The sequence below is a fragment of the Colossoma macropomum genome, unplaced genomic scaffold (genome assembly GCF_904425465.1).
Source record: "Colossoma macropomum unplaced genomic scaffold, Colossoma_macropomum, whole genome shotgun sequence".
Lineage (NCBI taxonomy): Eukaryota > Metazoa > Chordata > Actinopteri > Characiformes > Serrasalmidae > Colossoma > Colossoma macropomum.
The window spans coordinates 80,325-99,968 of record NW_023494995.1 but is presented as its reverse complement, the minus strand read 5'-3'; the positions used below and the strand labels follow the sequence as shown (position 1 = coordinate 99,968).

The window sequence follows — 19,644 nt, the reverse complement described above, 5'->3', positions numbered from 1 at the left end:
TGTTAATGTCACTTTCCTACATCTGATTGGACAGAACGACTGTTATTCTAAATTTGTGGACTGTTTGATTCATTAGAAAGAAACCAGCATTTTCATATTTTACAGTGACGTCACACTCATTTCTAAGAACAGCTGATGGGGCAGTTTGGCCTGAACAGGTCATATGAGACTGAGATCTCGGTGAGATTAAGGCTGTTTCTTTAAGGTGCAGTTCACTCCACTTCTTCACCAGATAGTTCTGTACAGATGGTAAAGATGGTCTCTCTCTCTCTTTTTCTGTCTCTTTTACTGAGTAAAACTTCTTTGTGCACAGCTTAGTGAAGTGACTTCTTATTTCACTCTCTGATCAGAATTTGGACAAGAAAGAAAAATTAACAACCAAACACCAATTAGCTGGTTATTATTTGTTTATTATTAATACTGTATAAGTAACTAGGAAATGAGTGAGTGAGTGAATTAATTAATCTACATTAACCTTCTGAACTCTAGGCTACTTATTTCTAAACGTTTTGAAACTTTGCATGCATATAGACTAGCAAAACAAATGGCAGTTGTCACAAAATGGTTTTGTGCAGGTACATACAAGGTGCAAATAATGTATATACACCATTAAAGATCCAACTGTGTACCCTAAACAAGGTTTTCTGAGGGAGAAGGTAAATATTTGAACCTTTTTTATATAGTTCAATATTATATTAAAACAGAACAGTAAAATAAAAAGTCTAGAGTTGAGGCAGGATGTATGGAATCAGTACAACTTAAAAACATAACTGCAATGGATTATTGTACAATTATGTTCTGTTACTAAAGTTACTAATGATGCAAACTCAAAAATACCACTTCAGTCTCAGCTTGGTACCTTTTTTTTCTAAGAGTGAACTGAAAAAATCCATGATCAGCACAAGGTGGCTGTAATTTTGTTTTCTTCTCTCAGATCAATGCTGTTTGCTAAAACACTGAAAGCCAGCAGGACAGGCCTTAAAATAATTTCTGATTAGGTCGTTGGCAGCCTTCCAGACTGAGTTTAAGACAGAAGATTCTTGTAATTTTCTTGGTGAAAAACAAATTATACTAATGTAAATGAACAGAGAAGGAAATAAGTATAAACATGTATAACATTTAACAATTTTTTTTTATTAAAAATATTTCCAATGCAGCTATTTACATAATATAATTGTCAGGTCTAAACTTTAACACAATAAAACTAGCCAGTTTAAGAAATCATAACATTCCAATCCATGTAAATGTTTACAGGCAGTAAAGTGGAATGAAAAAAATATTAGACACAGTAAGAAAACAGACTAAACCAGCTGATTCCTCAAATTACTTCTCCCACCTGTGCTAATTAGAATCAGCTGGGTTTGGGCAGGTTGGCAGGCATGTTCCACTCTTTAGAAAAGTGGTACCCACTTCTGAATGCACACAAGTCACGCAGGAAACATCTCATCATGGATAGAGCCAGTGACCTTCCCAAGACCTTCCCTAACAAGACAGCTGAGCAGCACAGCAATGGAACTGGTTACTGATGGATTTCTTGACTCCTAAATGTGCCTATAAGCATCACTGGGGTCATTATCTGCTAGTGGAAGGAACATCACTCAACCATCAACCAGCCTCACACACTTTGCAAGATTTGTGACCGGACAGTCAACCAGTTATTCAGAGGAGTAGCCCAAAAAACCAAGGCCCTCTCAAAAACAGCTCCAGAAAGACCTGGAAACAGGAGGTTCAGTCATCACAGAGAACAGGCAGTGCACTTCATCTCCACTGTCTCCATTCATGATCACACTGAAAGACTCATTACTGAAGGAAATGCAGGTTGAAGCTTGTTTAAAGTTTGCTGAAGAACATTTGGAGAAGCTTGTTGATTAGTAGGAGAATGTAGTGTAGTTTTTGGCAACAACACAACGTGGCATGTTAAGAGGATAAATGACTCTGCATATGACCCTAAAAATACCACACCTACAGTGAAGTTCAGGGGTGGAAGCATCATGTTAGGGGGCTGATTCTCTTTTTACAGAATAAAAATGATCAAAGCGAAGATGAATTTGGTCATGTAAATTCTTCTGTTGTCATTCGTTAGCATGATGATGATGATGATGATTATGAGATGTGGGCAGAACTTCTAACAGGACAAAGATCCAAAACATACTGCAGAGGAGACTCTCAGTTGGTCTCGTAGGAAGAAAGGTGTTGGAACGGCCCAGTCAATCACCAGACTTAAACCCAATAGAAAATTTGTTGAAGGAACTGATGATTCAGGGGCCCCTCAGAATCTTCAAGATTTAAAGACTGAGTAAAAGATCGGACCAGAATCCCACCTGAACACTCTGAGAGATTGGACCTTTAATACAGAAAGTGTCTTGAAGCTGTCACTGCAAATAAAGTCTCAACCAAATATTAAATAAATTTGAGTTTGCGAATTCAATAACTTTTCCTCTGTCATTTCAATTTAATACAAAGAAAGTCTGTACATATTCGAAAGTTACGATTTCTTTAGCTGTGTAGTTTTACTGAATTAATACCAATGTCTGGTCTAAATTTCATGTGAATAGATGTATTTCCAGCGCAGCTAATTTAAAAAAATTGAGTACTGTCCCCCACTGTATTAATGTGAACTGAAGAAGCAAAGTTTATATTAGAATATTTACTTAAATTATGATCTAAAGACGTTGTTAAGTGGTGAAAATTTTCCAAAAAGAGAAAAATATTCAATGCTGTAGTGTTTTATAGCTGCAGCTGTTCTCAGATCAGTGAGCGTCTCTGAGTCAGAGCAGCTCCTCTACAGCTGAGGGAGGTTTTTGTACGGCGCTCTATCACTGTGTGAATGGATTGCCGTAATCCTGCTGACAGTAATAATCTCCTGCATCTTCCGGCTGAACTCCAGTGATCTTCAGAGTGAAATCTGTTCCAGATCCACTTCCACTGAAACGGTCTGGAACCCCAGGCTGACGGTTTGATACATGATAGATCAGGAGTTTAGGAGCTTCTCCAGGTTTCTGCAGATACCAGTCAAACTCATTACCACAGTACTGACTGGCTTTGCAGCTGATAGTAACAGTCTCTCCTGGAGAAACTGACAGAGATGCTGGAGACTGAGTCAGAATTCTTTGCCCCATGGACTCTAAAAATAAAAAAAATAAACATTTAAAATCACCACAAAGATTTAAAAATAAGGATTAATTAAGAATTTTTCACTGTATTCCTCATCAATATCTCAGATAAAAAAATATGAATATTGTGTAACTAAAATGCTAACAAACAAACTCCTTTCAATAAATAAATAAATAAATACATAAATAAATGGTACTTTATTAATTATAAGATTTATTCAGATCGTTCTGTGATATTAAATATAAAGTTCCTCTCACCCTGAGTGATCAGCCCCAGTGCTGATCATCATTGTGCTGTGTGTCTCTGAAAGGACTGAAGACTGATCAGCACTGCAGCTCTTAAAGTGTGTGGAGCAGTGAAGCAGCTCACATATGCAAACAGCACAACCCTCTGATTCACACAAGCAGAACAGAGTAGGAGAAATGCAGGTTCCAGATTGGGCAGTTCATGAGGCTGATTAGAGATCATGTTAGGAGTTGATGAGGCATCTGATGGTAGTTTATTCATTATAGTCTCTTCCAGGTGGGTTTATTGAAGACTGGAACATCCAGGTGATGTTTTCCATCTCAGCTGGAGATAAAACAGCACATGTAAATCAACACGATAAACTGTTTAGTTAATTTTTATTTATTTATTTATTTCTGAATGAGGAGTCAGACTAAGGTGAGGTCAGTGGAAAGAGAAAGAAAAATATATTTACATTATAATCTTTTATAAAGCTGATCCTGAGCTGATTGTGTGTGTGTGTGTGTGTGTGTGTGTGTGTGTGTGTGTGTGTGTGGTTACTGTAGAGGTTTTTGTACGACGGCTTCATTAGAATGTATCACTGTGATACACTTTTGGTGGAGGAACTAAACTCATTGTGAAAAGTAAGTGCTTTACTTCTTCTACTGTAGCTTTAATTAAATTGATGATTAACGAAAATTAATACAATTGAATTGTTTACTGAACCTAAAGGATCATGTTATTATAATAGATTAAAAAAATGTAGTAATATACCATTAGCCATTCAATCCAAATAATTGTACTGTTTCAGAATGTAACACATTCAGAACTGATAATATATGAAAATGTGTTTTTTAAATAAATCACTAAAACTGGTCACACATTCAGAAGATGGTCTTCAATTATTTTATTGTCGGGTAGTAATGAGAAAGGAAGGGAGGATAAAATTTCATTTACTGTCTGTTAATCTGTGTCTTTATTCTGTAATCAGCTGCTTTTGACTGAAACTGACTGTGTTAAAGAGTAAAATATGAGCTCTGGCTCAGATCCTGAAGTCAGACTTTGGGTTAATGATCCTGTATGAACTCAACAAAAGCTGTAACTTTTATTAATAGCTCTGTTAAAGTGAGGAATGTTTTATGACTGTTGTTAGAGTTTATCAGTTTTATTGAAGATGATAGATATTTTAAAGATATTTCAATTTAATTTCAGCAAAGTGAGAACAGCACAGAGCGCTGCAGTGATGTTCACACTCTGGTTAGGTTTTAGAGCTCCAGCTGGGACGTTTAATAAAGAATAACTAGTAAATATGTTTAATTGTTTGTGTTTAATCATGTGTGCTGTTGTTTCTCGTCTCCAGCTGGTTCCACAGTGAAGCCCTCTGTGTCTTTGCTGCCTCCCTCCTCTCTGCAGCTGTCTGAGGGTTCAGCCTCACTGCTCTGCCTGCTGTCTGGCTACTCTCCACAGGGGGCGCTGGTCAGCTGGACAGTGGACGGCTCAGAGGTGAAGGAGGGGGTTCTGACCAGTGTAGAAGAAGAGAAGAATGGCCGCTACAGCCGCAGCAGCACCCTGACCCTCAGCAAAGCACTCTGGGATAAGGGGGAGGAGTTTGGCTGTATGGTCTCCCATGACAACGTCAATCAGCCAATCACGTTCACAAAGAGCCGCTGTGAAAATTAGCAGCTCCAAGATAGAGCTGAACATAGAGCTGCTTCCACATCATCTACAGTAGAGTTTAAACTCTACACAGTGCTGATGTTCCTGTCTTTACTCTGTTCTCTGTCCTGTTGCTGTTCCTGTGGTTCTGCTGAGCTGAAATAAAGCTGAATCTTGAACATCGTCTGTTCTTTTACTCTGTTTAATGGTCAGTGTTGTGAGAGAGTATCTGTAGCTGTAGATTCAGTGCAGAGCTGTGTGTTGTGCTTGAGTGAGTTTGGCTGAATGAAGCTGAACATCTGCTGAAAGTGCTGCTCTATTCTGGGAGAAAGTGGACGACTCAGGCCTGTTAATGCAAATCTGAGTTTCACCCCACTCTCTCTCTCTCTCTCTCTCTCTCTCTCTCTATTTCACTATTTTACTGGTTAAACTGCTTTGTGTTCAGCTGGGTGGGGGTGGTCAGGGGGCTGGCTTCACTTTCTCCTTTAGTGCTGCTGCCCTCCAGGATGTGAGTTTAATATCCTGAGCTGACTGTCAGTGTGTCAGAGTCACAGTGCTGTGAGTTTAATAGACTAAGCTGAAGTGTTTGAGTCTCCTGTTTTAGTGCAGTGAACAATAATAATATTAATAATAATAAACATAAATGGTAGTAAATGGTTCAAATTGCTGAAGAACACATTGTTGGTATCTCTACACATAGTAGGGACAAAAACTGACACAGACTCAAACCAGATGGTTCACAGTGGTGAGTCTAATACTGTCTGAGATTGCTTTACTTATTCAGGTCTGATCTGCTTCTCATCAGCAAAGACCTGCAATCCCAGCACTGATCACCCCACACTATGAACAGTTTTGTGCTTTGCCTCATCTCGCCCTCCTGATTCAACTCATTAACTAAATATGAAGCTCCTCAATGTCTGAATCAGGTGTGAGGAGTCAGTAAAACACAACAATGTGCAGAGTAAAGGGTCACCAGGACTGGGATTGGACACCACTGTCCTAGAGAGAAAGTCTCAGCTGTTAAAGAATCAGGAGCTGATCAGTAATAAAGTTCACACTGAGCTGGGAAAGTTCTGTAAGGAGGTATAAGCCAACCATTCTTCCCAGCTGAGGTCAAACAGTTCAAGACAAAAGCAATGAAATGTTTACAGGGATTCACATCAGAGGTACCCTTACATTATCTTCATCAGGACATTATTATTTAGCTTATATTTGTTGAATAACAAAGTATGTTATCAGTGTTGGCTGTTAAATTAGGCAACCTTAGTTTATTGATCACTACAGAGATAAAGCTCAGGTAGCCACATTACCAAATGAGTTAAACCAGATAAACTTTCTCAGACACTCTTACACCACTGTATCTGTTCCATCAGTGGACAGTAACCGGGACAGAGTGGGATGGACACTGTCTGGAGCTTCAACAGTGAAATATGTAGCAGAAAAACCGAAGCAGCTTTTTTACTGCAGATCATTTTCAGGATGAAACGCTCCACCACTGACACACGAACAGTAGGACTAGAATGAGCTCCAGCTCCACTAAACTACTCCTCTAATAGAAGTGGAGCTGAAATGCTGTGTGCATTACTGCTTTGTGCTTATTTATAGATGTGTGTGTTGAGTTGTGTGTTAGTGTGGTGTGTTTCCTCTCCTCCACAGAGTGTGTGATTGTGCTGTATCACATACTCCCCCTCAGCACCTGCAGTAGGTCTCAGCTGCAGCAGTGCAGTCTCTGTGTCTCTGACTCTCACAGCTTTTTGTATGGCTCTGTATCACTGTGTGAACGACCAGATACTATTGATCCAATGTAAACTCAGACAGTAATAATCTCCATCATCTTCAGTCTGGACTCCACTGATGGTCAGAGTGAAGTCAGTTCCAGATCCACTGCCACTGAAACGAGCTGGAGTTCCTGACTCTCTACTGTTAATCAGTTTAATCAGGAGTTTAGGAACTTCTCCATGTTTCTGCAGGTACCAGGCTAGATACTGACCATAACTGTCACTGTACACTGCAGTGCTGGTTCTACAGCTGATGGTGACTGTTTCTCCTGGAAGAGCAGATTTCACTGCAGGAGTCTGAGTCACAGTCGCCTGACCTCTGGATTCTGAAATAATATAAGGAGAAATTAGGGTGACTCATAAATACACATGATATTATTGTTTTTAGTCCCAAACACACTGTTGCAATAAAATATCTCTAACTTCATAAATCATCTATGTAACAGTAAACATATAACAGTGCATTACCTTGAGTCCAGAAGATCAGAGTCCAGATGAAGATGGTGGTCAAAGTCATGTCTGCTGTGGGTGAAGTTTGTGGGGCAGCAGCTCTCAGTCATGAAGTGTTAAACTCACAGGACTATAAACTCTCCCAGAGCACTGAAGCATGTGCTGATAATGCAAAGTCAGCTCTCTCTATGGAAATGACTCTATTGGCTGCAGTGATCATGTGACATTGAGAATAACAGCATGGAAACAGAAGGAGTTCTTCATGGTTCAGTTTAGAGCTGCTGAATATCAGACAGAAGCATGAAAATGTTTATATGTGTTGTTTATCAGCTTCTGTTGTTGCTGAAATGTGTTGAACTGAACACACTGTAAACTGATTAAGATACAGTTGATCTTCTCACAGCTCAGCAATCTGCCTTTCCAGATCAGTGTAATATTCTCAATGTCCAGTGGGGGGCGATCTCATAGTGTTCAGTTTAAAGTGTATCAGTCTTTCTCTTGAGGGATTTTGCAGCTACTGCTGTCAGTCTGTCTCTCAGTGCAGGAGTTTTTGGTGGAGGAACTAAACTGCATGCAGGGAGTAAAAAATACACATTTTATTACAATACTTTTCTCTCTTTTAGCAGGAAATCAATATGTTCATTTATCCATGTTAATTTTTGTTGCTCAACAGAACCAAAAAGATTTTTTACATAGCAGCTCTTCAACTTGTAAAATCAAGTTAAATAATCAAAAAATGTAAATATTTTACAACGATATCACAGTTTAATAAATAAATTAGCAATTTGAGAACACATCTAATAATGTGTGACCTCAGTTCAAACAAAAAAGTTTAAAAAAGTAAAGAAACAAAAGTCCATGGTTTCAGAATTTATACATTTATCTGCTGATTATAAAACTCATCAGTAATTAATGACTGATATGAAAAAGCTGTTAGTGAAGCACAGAGAGAGCAGAGACTTTAGAGCAGGAGGTTTTTGTACAGGCGCTGAATGAGTTTGTATCACTGTGGTGGACTTTTGGTGGAGGAACCAAACTGTCAGTTGGCCGTAAGTAGCTTTTTATTTCTTATTCATAATTAATCAGTTAATAAATTCTGGAAAATCAATGTACTTGATGCTTTTGTACATCATGTTCAGTATTTATTAGTTTTTTTATTTATTTAACAGTATCAGTGTTTACTGTGTTTGGAGAGTTTAATCGACCGTCTGTTTCTGAAGTGTCACTAATAAAAGTATAAATGTTTCAGTGAATTTCTCTCAACTTGCCTTTAATTACTGAGTTTATTTTAACAGTATAAAGGTCTGTTATTTACAGTAGACTCTCAGTGCAGCTCTTCCACTGTAATTCTTATCTCATACTGAACTATCACAGTGCTGATTATAATAAATACTTCAAATATTTTAAGAACAAGATGTCTGTTTTTAAAGATAATTATTATTTCTATTCCGAAAAATATTTTCAGTTATTGCTTTACAGAGACAACGTTAACGTTAATTTCAATATTTTAAATTACAAAATATATTAATTTTCATAATTTTAATGTCTGGTATAGAAAATTTTAAAATATTTCTAAAACCAGGACAGTTTTGATGACCACAGCTCTGAGAGGCAGTTTAACTGTAAAGCAGGTTATAATTAGAGGGTGAAACATTTTAATGCTCCACTGAACTCAGTTCAGCTCTGTACAAAATAAGAGAAGTGAAACCCACTCTTGTGTGTCTGTGCTGGTTGAATGACACGTGTCCCTTCCTGTGTTTGTGTCTCCTAGGTTTGGCCCCGCCCACCCTCACAGTCCTGCCCCCCTCTAGCGAGGGGCTGCAGCAGGGGAAGGTCACACTCGTGTGTTTGGCCAACAAGGGCTTCCCTTCAGACTGGAGGCTGAGCTGGAAGGTGGGTGGGAGCAGCTGGAGCTCGGGGGTTAGTCACAGCCCCGGGCTTCTGCAGAAGGACGACGGCCTCTACAGCTGGAGCAGCACCCTGACCCTCCAGGAGGAGCAGTGGCTAAAGAACACAGTGACCTGTGAGGCCACCAAGGACTGCCAGCCTCCTGTCAGCCAGACACTGAGGAGAGATCAGTGCTGAGCAGTGAGAACCACGCGGGGGTTTCAGCTGATAGAGCTCCTCTTACTCTCAAATGAGCTCAAACACGTCTGTGATTAACGCTGAAATGATGATCTGTTGAATTTAAATAAATAAAATAAAGAGTTTCAGTCAACAACACTGTAGTGGTTATTTTATTGCATTTTCCCACCATAATAAACACCTTAAATGTCATTAAAATCTAATGTGGAGGCAAATATTTCCAGCCATGTCTGATGATGACAGTGATAAAGTTTTAGAAAGTCATACAGTTGATCCGAATCAACCAAACCAATCAACCTTCAAGATTTTTTCAGAAATAGGTTTAATGATTTTAACTATAAAATTCATCAAACTGCTGTGTAATTTCTAGTATCATGTAGTGAATGTTTCATGGTATTTATAGTATTTTTATTTGTCTTATCCTGTTTAATATTTGTAGTATGTAATTACAGTGGACACAGTAAATGGTAGAATAAGCTGTGGTCACACTGCACTGCTGCCTCAGTGTTTTCTTTGCAGTGTGGAGCAAAAGTCAGGTGAGTAGAGACGGTACTGATGGTTTTGGAGGGAAAATATAGTTCAGTAAATGTTAGCTGAGTAACTAGTTTATATTATTGAAACTGTGAGTGACAAGTGACATTATGTTGACAGAGAGAAGAGACCACAGCTCACCTTCTCGTATTTCAATTGCTTGGAAATCAAGGTCACCTAGATGAACTCAGCAGGAAATGAAATTTAACTCTAACTGAGGTGAATTGATTTTCTGTGCTCACGTCTTTTGCATTCAAGTGAACTGATTTTATCCTCAGGGCAGATTTTACTCGTGTTCGGTGTGACTGCAGCTTTAGGCAGGTTCAATCTTTATGTATATGTATGCAAATTATTTGCATTTTTATTGTAAATTAATTTTATTTACAAAAAATATATTTAATAATTTTATGTATGCAAATTAATTGCAATTTTATCATGGATGCAAATTTCCTGTCTGGGGCAATATTTTTAATATATTTATTACGGTAACACTTTCCTGTAGGGTATAGTTCATAAGGCTACATGACACCTACATAAGCTTGTCATGACAACCAACATAGACCTACATAAATGTTTATAAATGCTTATTCCAATAGGCATAATTCGCTGTGAAGGTTACATTTGCCAATTTTGATCAAAGTTAGTTAAAGTAGTCTTTATGACAGATGACGCCTATTGGAATAAGCATTTATATACATTTATGTAGGTCTATGTCAGTCGTCATGACAAGCTTATGTGAGTTTCACGTAGCCTTATGAACTGTACCCTACAGTAAAGTGTTACCTTTGTTACTAACAAAGTAGTCAAAATAAACACTTTTACATTTTTATACATGTGCTGCCAGTAAAGGAGATCTTCATCCTTCATGCTGCACACAGTCCTGAAGGATTGCTTTGCTTTCATTTTCAGTCCAGTTTGACCCCCACAAGTCCAGTGATGCTGAAATCTAAAGGCTCTGTTGACCATTTTTCTCAGATATTTCTGTTCCAGCTGAGGAAGATTTTGAGTTTTTTCTTTCCTGTAGATTAAAAAAAGCTAATCTACTCATAGTCCTGATAGAATGACACTCCTCTGTGATGGTCATGCTCATTGGAAATGCTGTGGATATGTGATAAACATCTCCAGCTCTTTCATCAGTAATTCACTCCTACTCCATCCTACTCCAAGCCTTATGGTGGGACTCACACATGCAGAGCTCATGCGCTCACCTTTACTGTGACATATAAACACTTCAGATTCTCATTCATCACTCCATAAGAGCAACATCCCACATCCAGCTCTCATTTATGTGATGGTCTTGTTTCGTCTTCTTATCTTGTATTTCCAAAGATATACAGATTCTCCCAAAAACAGCTGATACTGAAACTCACTTTTCACTGGATTTGCTGATGACTGATTCAAACTTGTTCTCTGATTGTGGACCGCCTGTCTCAGTCTGGTCCTCATGAGATCCTTTTTATTCCAGGTATTTAATGCTGTTGATCACAGAAGTCATTGTAATTTATCTTAAAATGATGGTAATATCTTAATCTAATTAGAGGCTGAAGACAGAAGGGATAAACTGATTATATGGGATCCATTACAGTGAACTGAGTGGCTCATCAAACTGAAATAAGAAATGTTTTGTTGTTGTTGTTCAATGATGTTGTAATATTGGGTCACAAAATGCTGAAGATCACATTTCTTGGGGTCACACCAAATTTTCAACACAAGAAAGTGACACAAACTCAACCAGTTGGTGCACTGTGTGCATTACTGCTTTGTGCTTATTTATAGATGTGTGTGTTGAGTTGTGTGTTAGTGTGGTGTGTTTCCTCTCCTCCACAGAGTGTGTGATTGTGCTGTATCACATCCTCCCCCTCAGCACCTGCAGTAGGTCTCAGCTGCAGCAGTGCAGCCTCTGTGTCTCTGACTCGGGGAGGTTTTTGTATGACTGAGTATCACTGTGTGAACGAGTGTCTACTACTGATGTAAAACTGACCCATACAGTAATAATCTCCTGTATCCTCAGTCTGGACTCCACTGATGGTCAGAGTGAAGTCAGATCCAGATCCACTGCCTCTGAAACGAGCTGGAGTTCCTGACTGTAAGCTAGTAGCATAGTAGATCAGGAGTTTAGGAGCTTCTCCAGGTTTCTGTAAGTACCAGGAGAAATAGTTACCACCATCCACGCTGTGACTGGTTCTACAGCTGATAGTGACTGTTTCTCCTGGAAGAGCAGATTTCACTGCAGGAGTCTGAGTCACAGTCGCCTGACCTCTGGATTCTGAAATAAATGGTAACAATTCAAAGTGACTCAAATACATATGATATTTTTAGTATAAGCCCCTCATACACTGTATAACAGTATTAATGTATAGCAGTGAGTTACCTTGAGTCCAGAAGATCAGAGTCCAGATGAAGATGGTGATCAAAGTCATGTCTGCTGTGGGTGAAGTTTGTGGGGCAGCAGCTCTCAGTCATGAAGTGTTAAACTCACAGGACTATAAACTCTCCCAGAGCACTGAAGCATGTGCTGATAATGCAAAGTCAGCTCTCTCTATGGAAATGACTCCACCTGAACTGTCTTTACACCAGATTACAGATGATAATAAACTATTTAATATGATTTGTGTTTTGTGAGATTTTTAATTGTTAGATATTTTAAAGAAACTGATTCTAATTATTTAAGTTGTCTTAACGTTCAGTGTTTAAAGAAATGCAGTTTCCAGATTGGGCAGTTCATAAGGCTGATTAGAGATCATGTTAGGAGTTGATGAGGCATCTGATGGTAGATTATTCATGATAATCTCTTCCAGGTGGGCTTATTGGGACATCCAGGTGAAGTTTTCCATCTTAGCAGGAGATAAAACAGCACATGCAAATGGATCCAAAGTGATAAATAATTTATGAATGAGTGATGAACAAGTTTAGAAGGAACCACAGAGGAACATATTCAGAGTTTAATAAAACGACAGAGATGTAAACACTGTAAACTGTTCTTTTTTAAATGAGGAATCAGACTCAGATAAGGTCAGTGGAATGAGAGAAATAATTTTAGATTATACACTTTTATAAAGCTGATCCCGAGTATGTGTGTATGTCTGTGTGTGTGTGTGTGTGTGTGTGTGTGGTTACTGTAGTGTATCAGAGGTTTTTGTACAATGGCTTCATTAGAATGTATCACTGTGGTGGACTTTTGGTGGAGGAACTAAACTCATTGTGAAAAGTAAGAGTTTTTACTTCTTTTATTGTAGCGTTAATTAAATAAATTATTAAAAACTAAGTAATACAATCAAATTGTTTACTGAACTTAAAGAATCATATTATTATATTAGACTTTTAAAATGCAGTAATATACAATTAGCTATCACATCCAAATAATTTTACTATTTCAGGACATAACTCATAATTCATGAAAATGGCTTTAACATATCATTAAAACTAGTTACACATTTAGATTACGGTCTTAAATTATTTTATTTTTGCGAATAGGAAAAGAAAGGCTATTCAAATTCCATTTAATGTCTGTTAATCTGTGTCTTCATTCTGTAATCAGCTGCTTTTGACTGAAACTGACTGTGTTAAAGAGTAAAATTTGAAGTCAGACTTTGGGTTAATGATCCTGTATGAACTCAACAAAAGCTGTAACTTTTATTAATAAGCTCTGTTAAAGTGAGGAATGTTTTATGACTATTGTTAGAGTTTATCAGTTTTATTGAAGATGATAGATATTTTAAAGATATTTCAATTTAATTTCAGCAAAGTGAGAACAGTACAGAGCGCTGCAGTGATATTCACACTCTGGTTAGGTTTTAGAGCTCCAGCTGGGACGTTTAATAAAGAATAACTAGTAAATATGTTTAATTGTTTGTGTTTAATCATGTGTGCTGTTGTTTCTCGTCTCCAGCTGGTTCCACAGTGAAGCCCTCTGTGTCTCTGCTCCCTCCCTCCTCTCTGCAGCTGTCTGAGGGTTCAGCCTCACTGCTCTGCCTGCTGTCTGGATACTCTCCACAGGGGGCGCTGGTCAGCTGGACAGTGGACGGCTCAGAGGTGAAGGAGGGGGTTCTGACCAGTGTAGAAGAAGAGAAGAATGGCCGCTATAGCCGCAGCAGCACCCTGACCCTCAGCAAAGCACTTTGGGAAAAGGGGGAGGAGTTTGGCTGTATGGTCTCCCATGACAACGTCAATCAGCCAATCACGTTCACAAAGAGCCACTGTGAAAATTAGCAGCTCCAAGATAGAGCTGAACATAGAGCTGCTTCCACATCATCTACAGTAAAGTTTAAACTCTACACAGTGCTGATGTTCCTGTCTTTACTCTGTTCTCTGTCCTGTTGCTGTTCCTGTGGTTCTGCTGAGCTGAAATAAAGCTGAATCTAGAACATCGTCTGTTCTTTTACTCTGTTTAATGGTCAGTGTTGTGAGAGAGTATCTGTAGCTGTAGATTCAGTGCAGAGCTGTGTGTTGTGCTTGAGTGAGTTTAGCTGAACGAAGCTGAACATCTGCTGAAAGTGCTGCTCTATTCTGGGAGAAAGTGGACGACTCAGGCCTGTTAATGCAAATCTGAGTTTCACCCCACTCCGCTCTCTCTCTCTCTCTCTCTCTCTCTCTCTCGCTCTCTCTCTGTCTCTATTTCACTATTTTATTGGTTAAACTGTTTGTTTGTGTTCAGCTGGGTGGGGGGTGGTGGTGGGGGGGCTGGTTTCACTTCTTCCTTTAGTGCTGCTGCCCTCCAGGATGTGAGTTTAATACCCTGAGCTGACTGTCAGTGTGTCAGAGTCACAGTGCTGTGAGTTTAATAGACTAAGCTGTAGTGTTTGAATCCCCTGTTTTAGTGCAGTGAACAATAATAATATTATTAATAATAATAATAATAATAATAAACATAAATGGTAGTAAATAGTTCAAAATTGCTGAAGAACACATTGTTGGTATCTCTACACATAGTAGGGACAAAAACTGACACAGACTCAAACGAGATGGTTCACAGTGGTGAGTCTAATACTGTCTGAGATTGCTTTATTTCCTCAGGTCTGATCTGCTTCTTATCAGCCAATAACTGCACCATGTTCTAGAGCAGCTGTTCCCAACCTCAGCACTGATCACCCCACACTATGAACAGTTTTGTGCTTTGTCTCATCTGGCCCTCCTGATTCAACTCATTAACTAATTATGAAGCTCTTCAATGTCTGAATCAGGTGTGAGGAGTCAGTAAAACACAACTATGTGCAGAGTAAAGGGTCACCAGGACTGGGATTGGACACCACTGTCCTAGAGAGAAAGTCTCAGCTGTTAAAGAATCAGGAGCTGATCAGTAATAAAGTTCACACTGAGCTGGGAAAGTTCTGTAAGGAGGTATAAGCCAACCATTCCTCCCAGCTGAGGTCAAACAGATAAAGACAAAATCAATAAAATGTTTACAGGGATTAACATCATTTTTTGAATAACAAATTATGTTATAATTGTCAATATAAAGGCTGTCAAATTAGGCGACCTTAGTTTATTGATCACTACAGAGATAAAGCTCAGGTAGCTACATTACCAAATGAGTTAAACCAGGTAAACTGTCTCAGACACTCTTACACCACTGTATCTGTTCCATCAGTGGACAGTAACCAGGAAACATGTGAAACATGTAGCAGCTTTTGTGCTGCAGATCATTTGCAGGATGAAACCTCCGCCACTGACACACGAACAGTAGTAGTAAAATGAGCTCCAGCTCCACTAAACTACTCCTCTCATAGAAGTGGGGCTGAAATGCTGTGTGCATTATTGCTTTGTGCTTATTTATAGATGTGTGTGTTGAGTTGTGTGTTAGTGTGGTGTGTTTCCTCTCCTCCACAGAGTGTGTGATTGTGCTGTATCACATCCTCCCCCTCAGCACCTGCAGTAGGTCTCAGCTGCAGCAGTGCAGCCTCTGTGTCTCTGACTCTCACAGCTTTTTGTACAGCTCTGTATCACTGTGTGAACGACCAGATACTACTGATGTAAAATTCACTCAGACAGTAATAATCTCCATCATCTTCAGTCTGGACCCAGATCCACTGCCACTGAAACGAGCTGGACAATCTGATGTTCTGCTGCTAGTGGTGTAGATCAGGAGTTTAGGAGCTTCTCCAGGTTTCTGCAGATACCAGGCTAGATAGCTACCATGCACTGCAAGGCTGGTTCTACAGCTGATGGTGACTGTTTCTCCTGGAAGAGCAGATTTCACTGCAGGAGTCTGAGTCACAGTCGTCTGACCTCTGGATTCTGAAATAAAATAATAAGAATTCAAGGTGACTCATAAATTACAAATAATTATAAATATAATTAAATACACAAGATATTATTTTTAAAATAAGCCCCTCAAATGCATGTGCTTTAGTGTGTTTTCATAAATCATCTTCGTAAAGGTAAATGTATAACAGTGTTCTACCTTGAGTCCAGAAGATCAGAGTCCAGATGAAGATGGTGGTCAAAGTCATGTCTGCTGTGGGTGAAGTTTGTGGGGCAGCAGCTCTCAGTCATGAAGTGTTAAACTCACAGGACTATAAACTCTCCCAGAGCACTGAAGCATGTGCTGATAATGCAAAGTCAGCTCTCTCTATGGAAATGACTCTATTGGCTGCAGTGATCATGTGACATTGAGTATAACAGCATGGAAACAGAAGGAGTTCTTCATGGTTCAGTTTAGAGCTGCTGAATATCAGACAGAAGCATGAAAATGTTTATATGTGTTGTTTATCAGCTTCTGTTGTTGCTGAAATGTGTTGAACTGAACACACTGTAAACTGTTTAAGACACAGTTGATCTTCTCACAGCTCAGCAATCTGCCTTTCCAGATCAGTGTAATATTCTCTTAATGTCCAGTGGGGGGCGATCTCATAGTGTTCAGTTTAAAGTGTATCAGTCTTTCTCTTGAGGGATTTTGCAGCTACTGCTGTCAGTCTGTCTCTCAGTGCAGGAGTCTTTGGTGGAGGAACTAAACTGCATGCAGGGAGTAAGAAAATACACATTTTATTACAATACTTTTCTCACTTTTAGCAGGAAATCAATATGTTCATTTATCCATGTTAATTTTTGTTGCTCAACAGAACCAAAAAGATTTTTTACATAGCAGCTCTTCAACTGTTTTCTGTTCTTGAAATAATTTGTTATTTTAATCCAAAGGTCAAAGTAAAATCAAGTTAAATAATCAAAAAATGTAAATATTTTACAACGATATCACAGTTTAATAAATAAATTAGCAATTTGAGAACACATCTAATAATGTGTGACCTCAGTTCAAACAAAAAAGTTTAAAAAAGTAAAGAAACAAAAGTTCAGGTTTTCAGAATTTATTTATTTAATTTATCTGCTGATTATAAAACACATCAGTATTTAATGAATGATATGAAAAAGCTGTTAGTAAAGCACAGAGAGAGCAGAGTCTTTAGAGCAGGAGGTTTTTGTACAGACACTAAATGAGTTTGTATCACTGTGGTGCACTTTTGGTGGAGGAACCAAACTGTCAGTTGGCCGTAAGTAGCTTTTTATTTCTTATTCATAATTAATCAGTTAATAAATGCTGCAAAATCAATGTATTTGATGCTTTTGTACATCATGTTCAGTATTTATTAGTTTTTATTTATTTAACAGTATCAGTGTTTACTGTGTTTGGAGAGTTTAATCGACCGTCTGTTTCTGAAGTGTCACTAATAAAAGTATAAATGTTTCAGTGAATTTCTCTCAACTTGCCTTTAATTACTGAGTTTATTTTAACAGTATAAAGATCTGTTATTTACAGTAGACTCTCAGTGCAGCTCTTTCACTGTAATTCTTATTCTCATACTGAACTATCACAGTGCTGATTATAATAAATACTTACAAATATTTTAAGAACAAGATGTCTTTTAATTTTTAAGATAATTTTTATTTCTATTTTGAATGATATTTTCTGTTATTACTTTACAGAGACAACATTAACGTTAATTTCAATATTTTTAATTACAAGATGTATTCATTGTAAGAATTATAATGTCTGGTATAGAAAATATTAAAATGTTTCTACAAGCAGGACAGTTTTGATGACCACAGCTCTGAGATCTGTTTATTTTTTTCCAAACTAGTATAGATTTACAGATTTCTTTCCCCAGATACATCAGACACTTGCAGTTGTAACATGACTGAAATTACATTTCAATAATATTAAATTTATTAGTAATTCGCTACGTACTCATTTCATGCTGATTAACACCATTCCATCTTTAAATCTGCAATAAAACCACTTCAAGTGAGGCCGGAGTCCATTCTACAATTGTTACCTGTTGCAAAACTAACTTTAATGAGAAACCAGACAGGAGTGTTAGTATCCAAATAGTGACACCAATGAACAAATCATCCTAACCTTCATCTATCATTGGAATTTTTTCAAATCATGGATCAGTCTACCCAACAGACCTTCAGCGTGTTTATTTCCAAGCCAGTACCGCCATTCAATCAATCTAAGGTGGTACTTAAGCAGTCTGGATGTGCGATGACCCCTATGACACCATATGTCCACCTTGTATGTCTGCCAAGCGCGTTCAATATGCTGAGTGTGGCTGCTTGTCCTGGCATCAACAAAATTGTCTTTGTGGCATACAGAGAAATGCTGATATCCATACTGACTGAGCTGACCCCTATACAGACGCCATTCGCCACTCATTATGTACCTTCCTTGTTTGACATGGCGTCTGATCACACGATGAAGAACACGGAGTGAGCGTGTCTCCACGAGTTTGAGGACTGGTCTTCTAGTAGTTGTCCCGACCTCCAGCATACCGAAGACCCACTGCCGTTTGCGACGCCAGTTGTTGCCAAATTGTCCTCGATTGTACTAAAGGAGGAAAAAATCTATTTAGAGGTAGTGCACTGTAAAAAAAATCCTGTAACATTTACAGTAAATTAATAGTATCTTAGTTGCGAGCAAAGAACTGTAAATATACAGCAATGGACTGTAAGACATTTTACTGTTATCTTACTATATTTCTACAGCATTAAAACCACAGTAACTATTGTAAACACACAGTACTTTCCTGCAGGGGCAGACAGGTAATAAGAAATTCACATTGGGCACTCGGGCCCTCAATGTATCTGGTAGTCAAAATTAAGTTTTTGTGGGCCACGTTTATAGAAATACTTTAATTGTATATTTATTACATTTACAATTTCAAAGTAATGCTTTACTACCAAATTAACTGTCAGGTGCTGCTTTGAAATGAAAATATTAAAAAAAAAAAAATACATCAATAACAACACACATTCACTTGTGCCCATTATGTGAGCAGAGAGCCGTTAGGTGAAGCAGTATATTATAAACAGATGTTGAGTTACTCATATTATTTAATGTTTGGTTTCACTGAATCAGCTAAAGCATATAGAGCTTGCAGGACTTGTGTGTGTTTAACAAAAACATTATTCAAAAAATTAGATACTGCTCAGGGATAAAACATTTTTTAAATTAATGGTAAATATTTGTGAATTTGTAAAAATACCACTGATCTGGTGTTTTTTAAAAGAAAAAGAAAAAAATCAAGAACAAATTCCAAGGTCAAAGCTCATAGGTCACAGGCTCTGCATTTTTCCTGACCAGGCAATATCTATTTATATATTATATATTATATAAATATATATTTTTTATTTATGCCCAACATCTTTAAAGTTTATATTCATTTTAAACCTTTTTTAAAGGTTTTTAAACCTTTATGTTCCAGTTGCTGAAAAACAATTCAACATCTGGTGTGTCACCATGCCAACAGCAGAGACGACTATGATTGGTTAGAGAGTGACTTTCGACGGCAATAGTTCAAACGGAGCACAT

The 19,644-nt window shown here is 38.1% G+C and overlaps 5 gene segments (V, D, J or C); 2 read left to right on the top strand and 3 right to left on the bottom strand.

The window, feature by feature from the left end:
- Window positions 1-2,816: 2,816 nt before the first annotated feature.
- Window positions 2,817-3,119, bottom strand: LOC118800798. The segment is given in 1 exon segment: window positions 2,817-3,119. A coding segment is annotated over 1 exon segment (303 nt).
- A 3,399-nt stretch (window positions 3,120-6,518) lies between these two features.
- On the bottom strand, window positions 6,519-7,420 carry LOC118800789. The segment is given in 2 exon segments: window positions 6,519-7,099; window positions 7,242-7,420. Coding segments are annotated over 2 exon segments (384 nt in total).
- Window positions 7,418-9,417, top strand: LOC118800797. The segment is given in 3 exon segments: window positions 7,418-7,443; window positions 8,166-8,272; window positions 8,995-9,417. Coding segments are annotated over 3 exon segments (447 nt in total).
- A 2,362-nt stretch (window positions 9,418-11,779) lies between these two features.
- LOC118800790 lies at window positions 11,780-12,324 on the bottom strand. The segment is given in 2 exon segments: window positions 11,780-12,105; window positions 12,211-12,324. Coding segments are annotated over 2 exon segments (375 nt in total).
- Window positions 12,325-12,581: 257 nt separating this feature from the next.
- On the top strand, window positions 12,582-14,279 carry LOC118800796. The segment is given in 3 exon segments: window positions 12,582-12,659; window positions 12,996-13,047; window positions 13,729-14,279. Coding segments are annotated over 3 exon segments (450 nt in total).
- The last annotated feature ends 5,365 nt before the right edge of the window (window positions 14,280-19,644 follow it).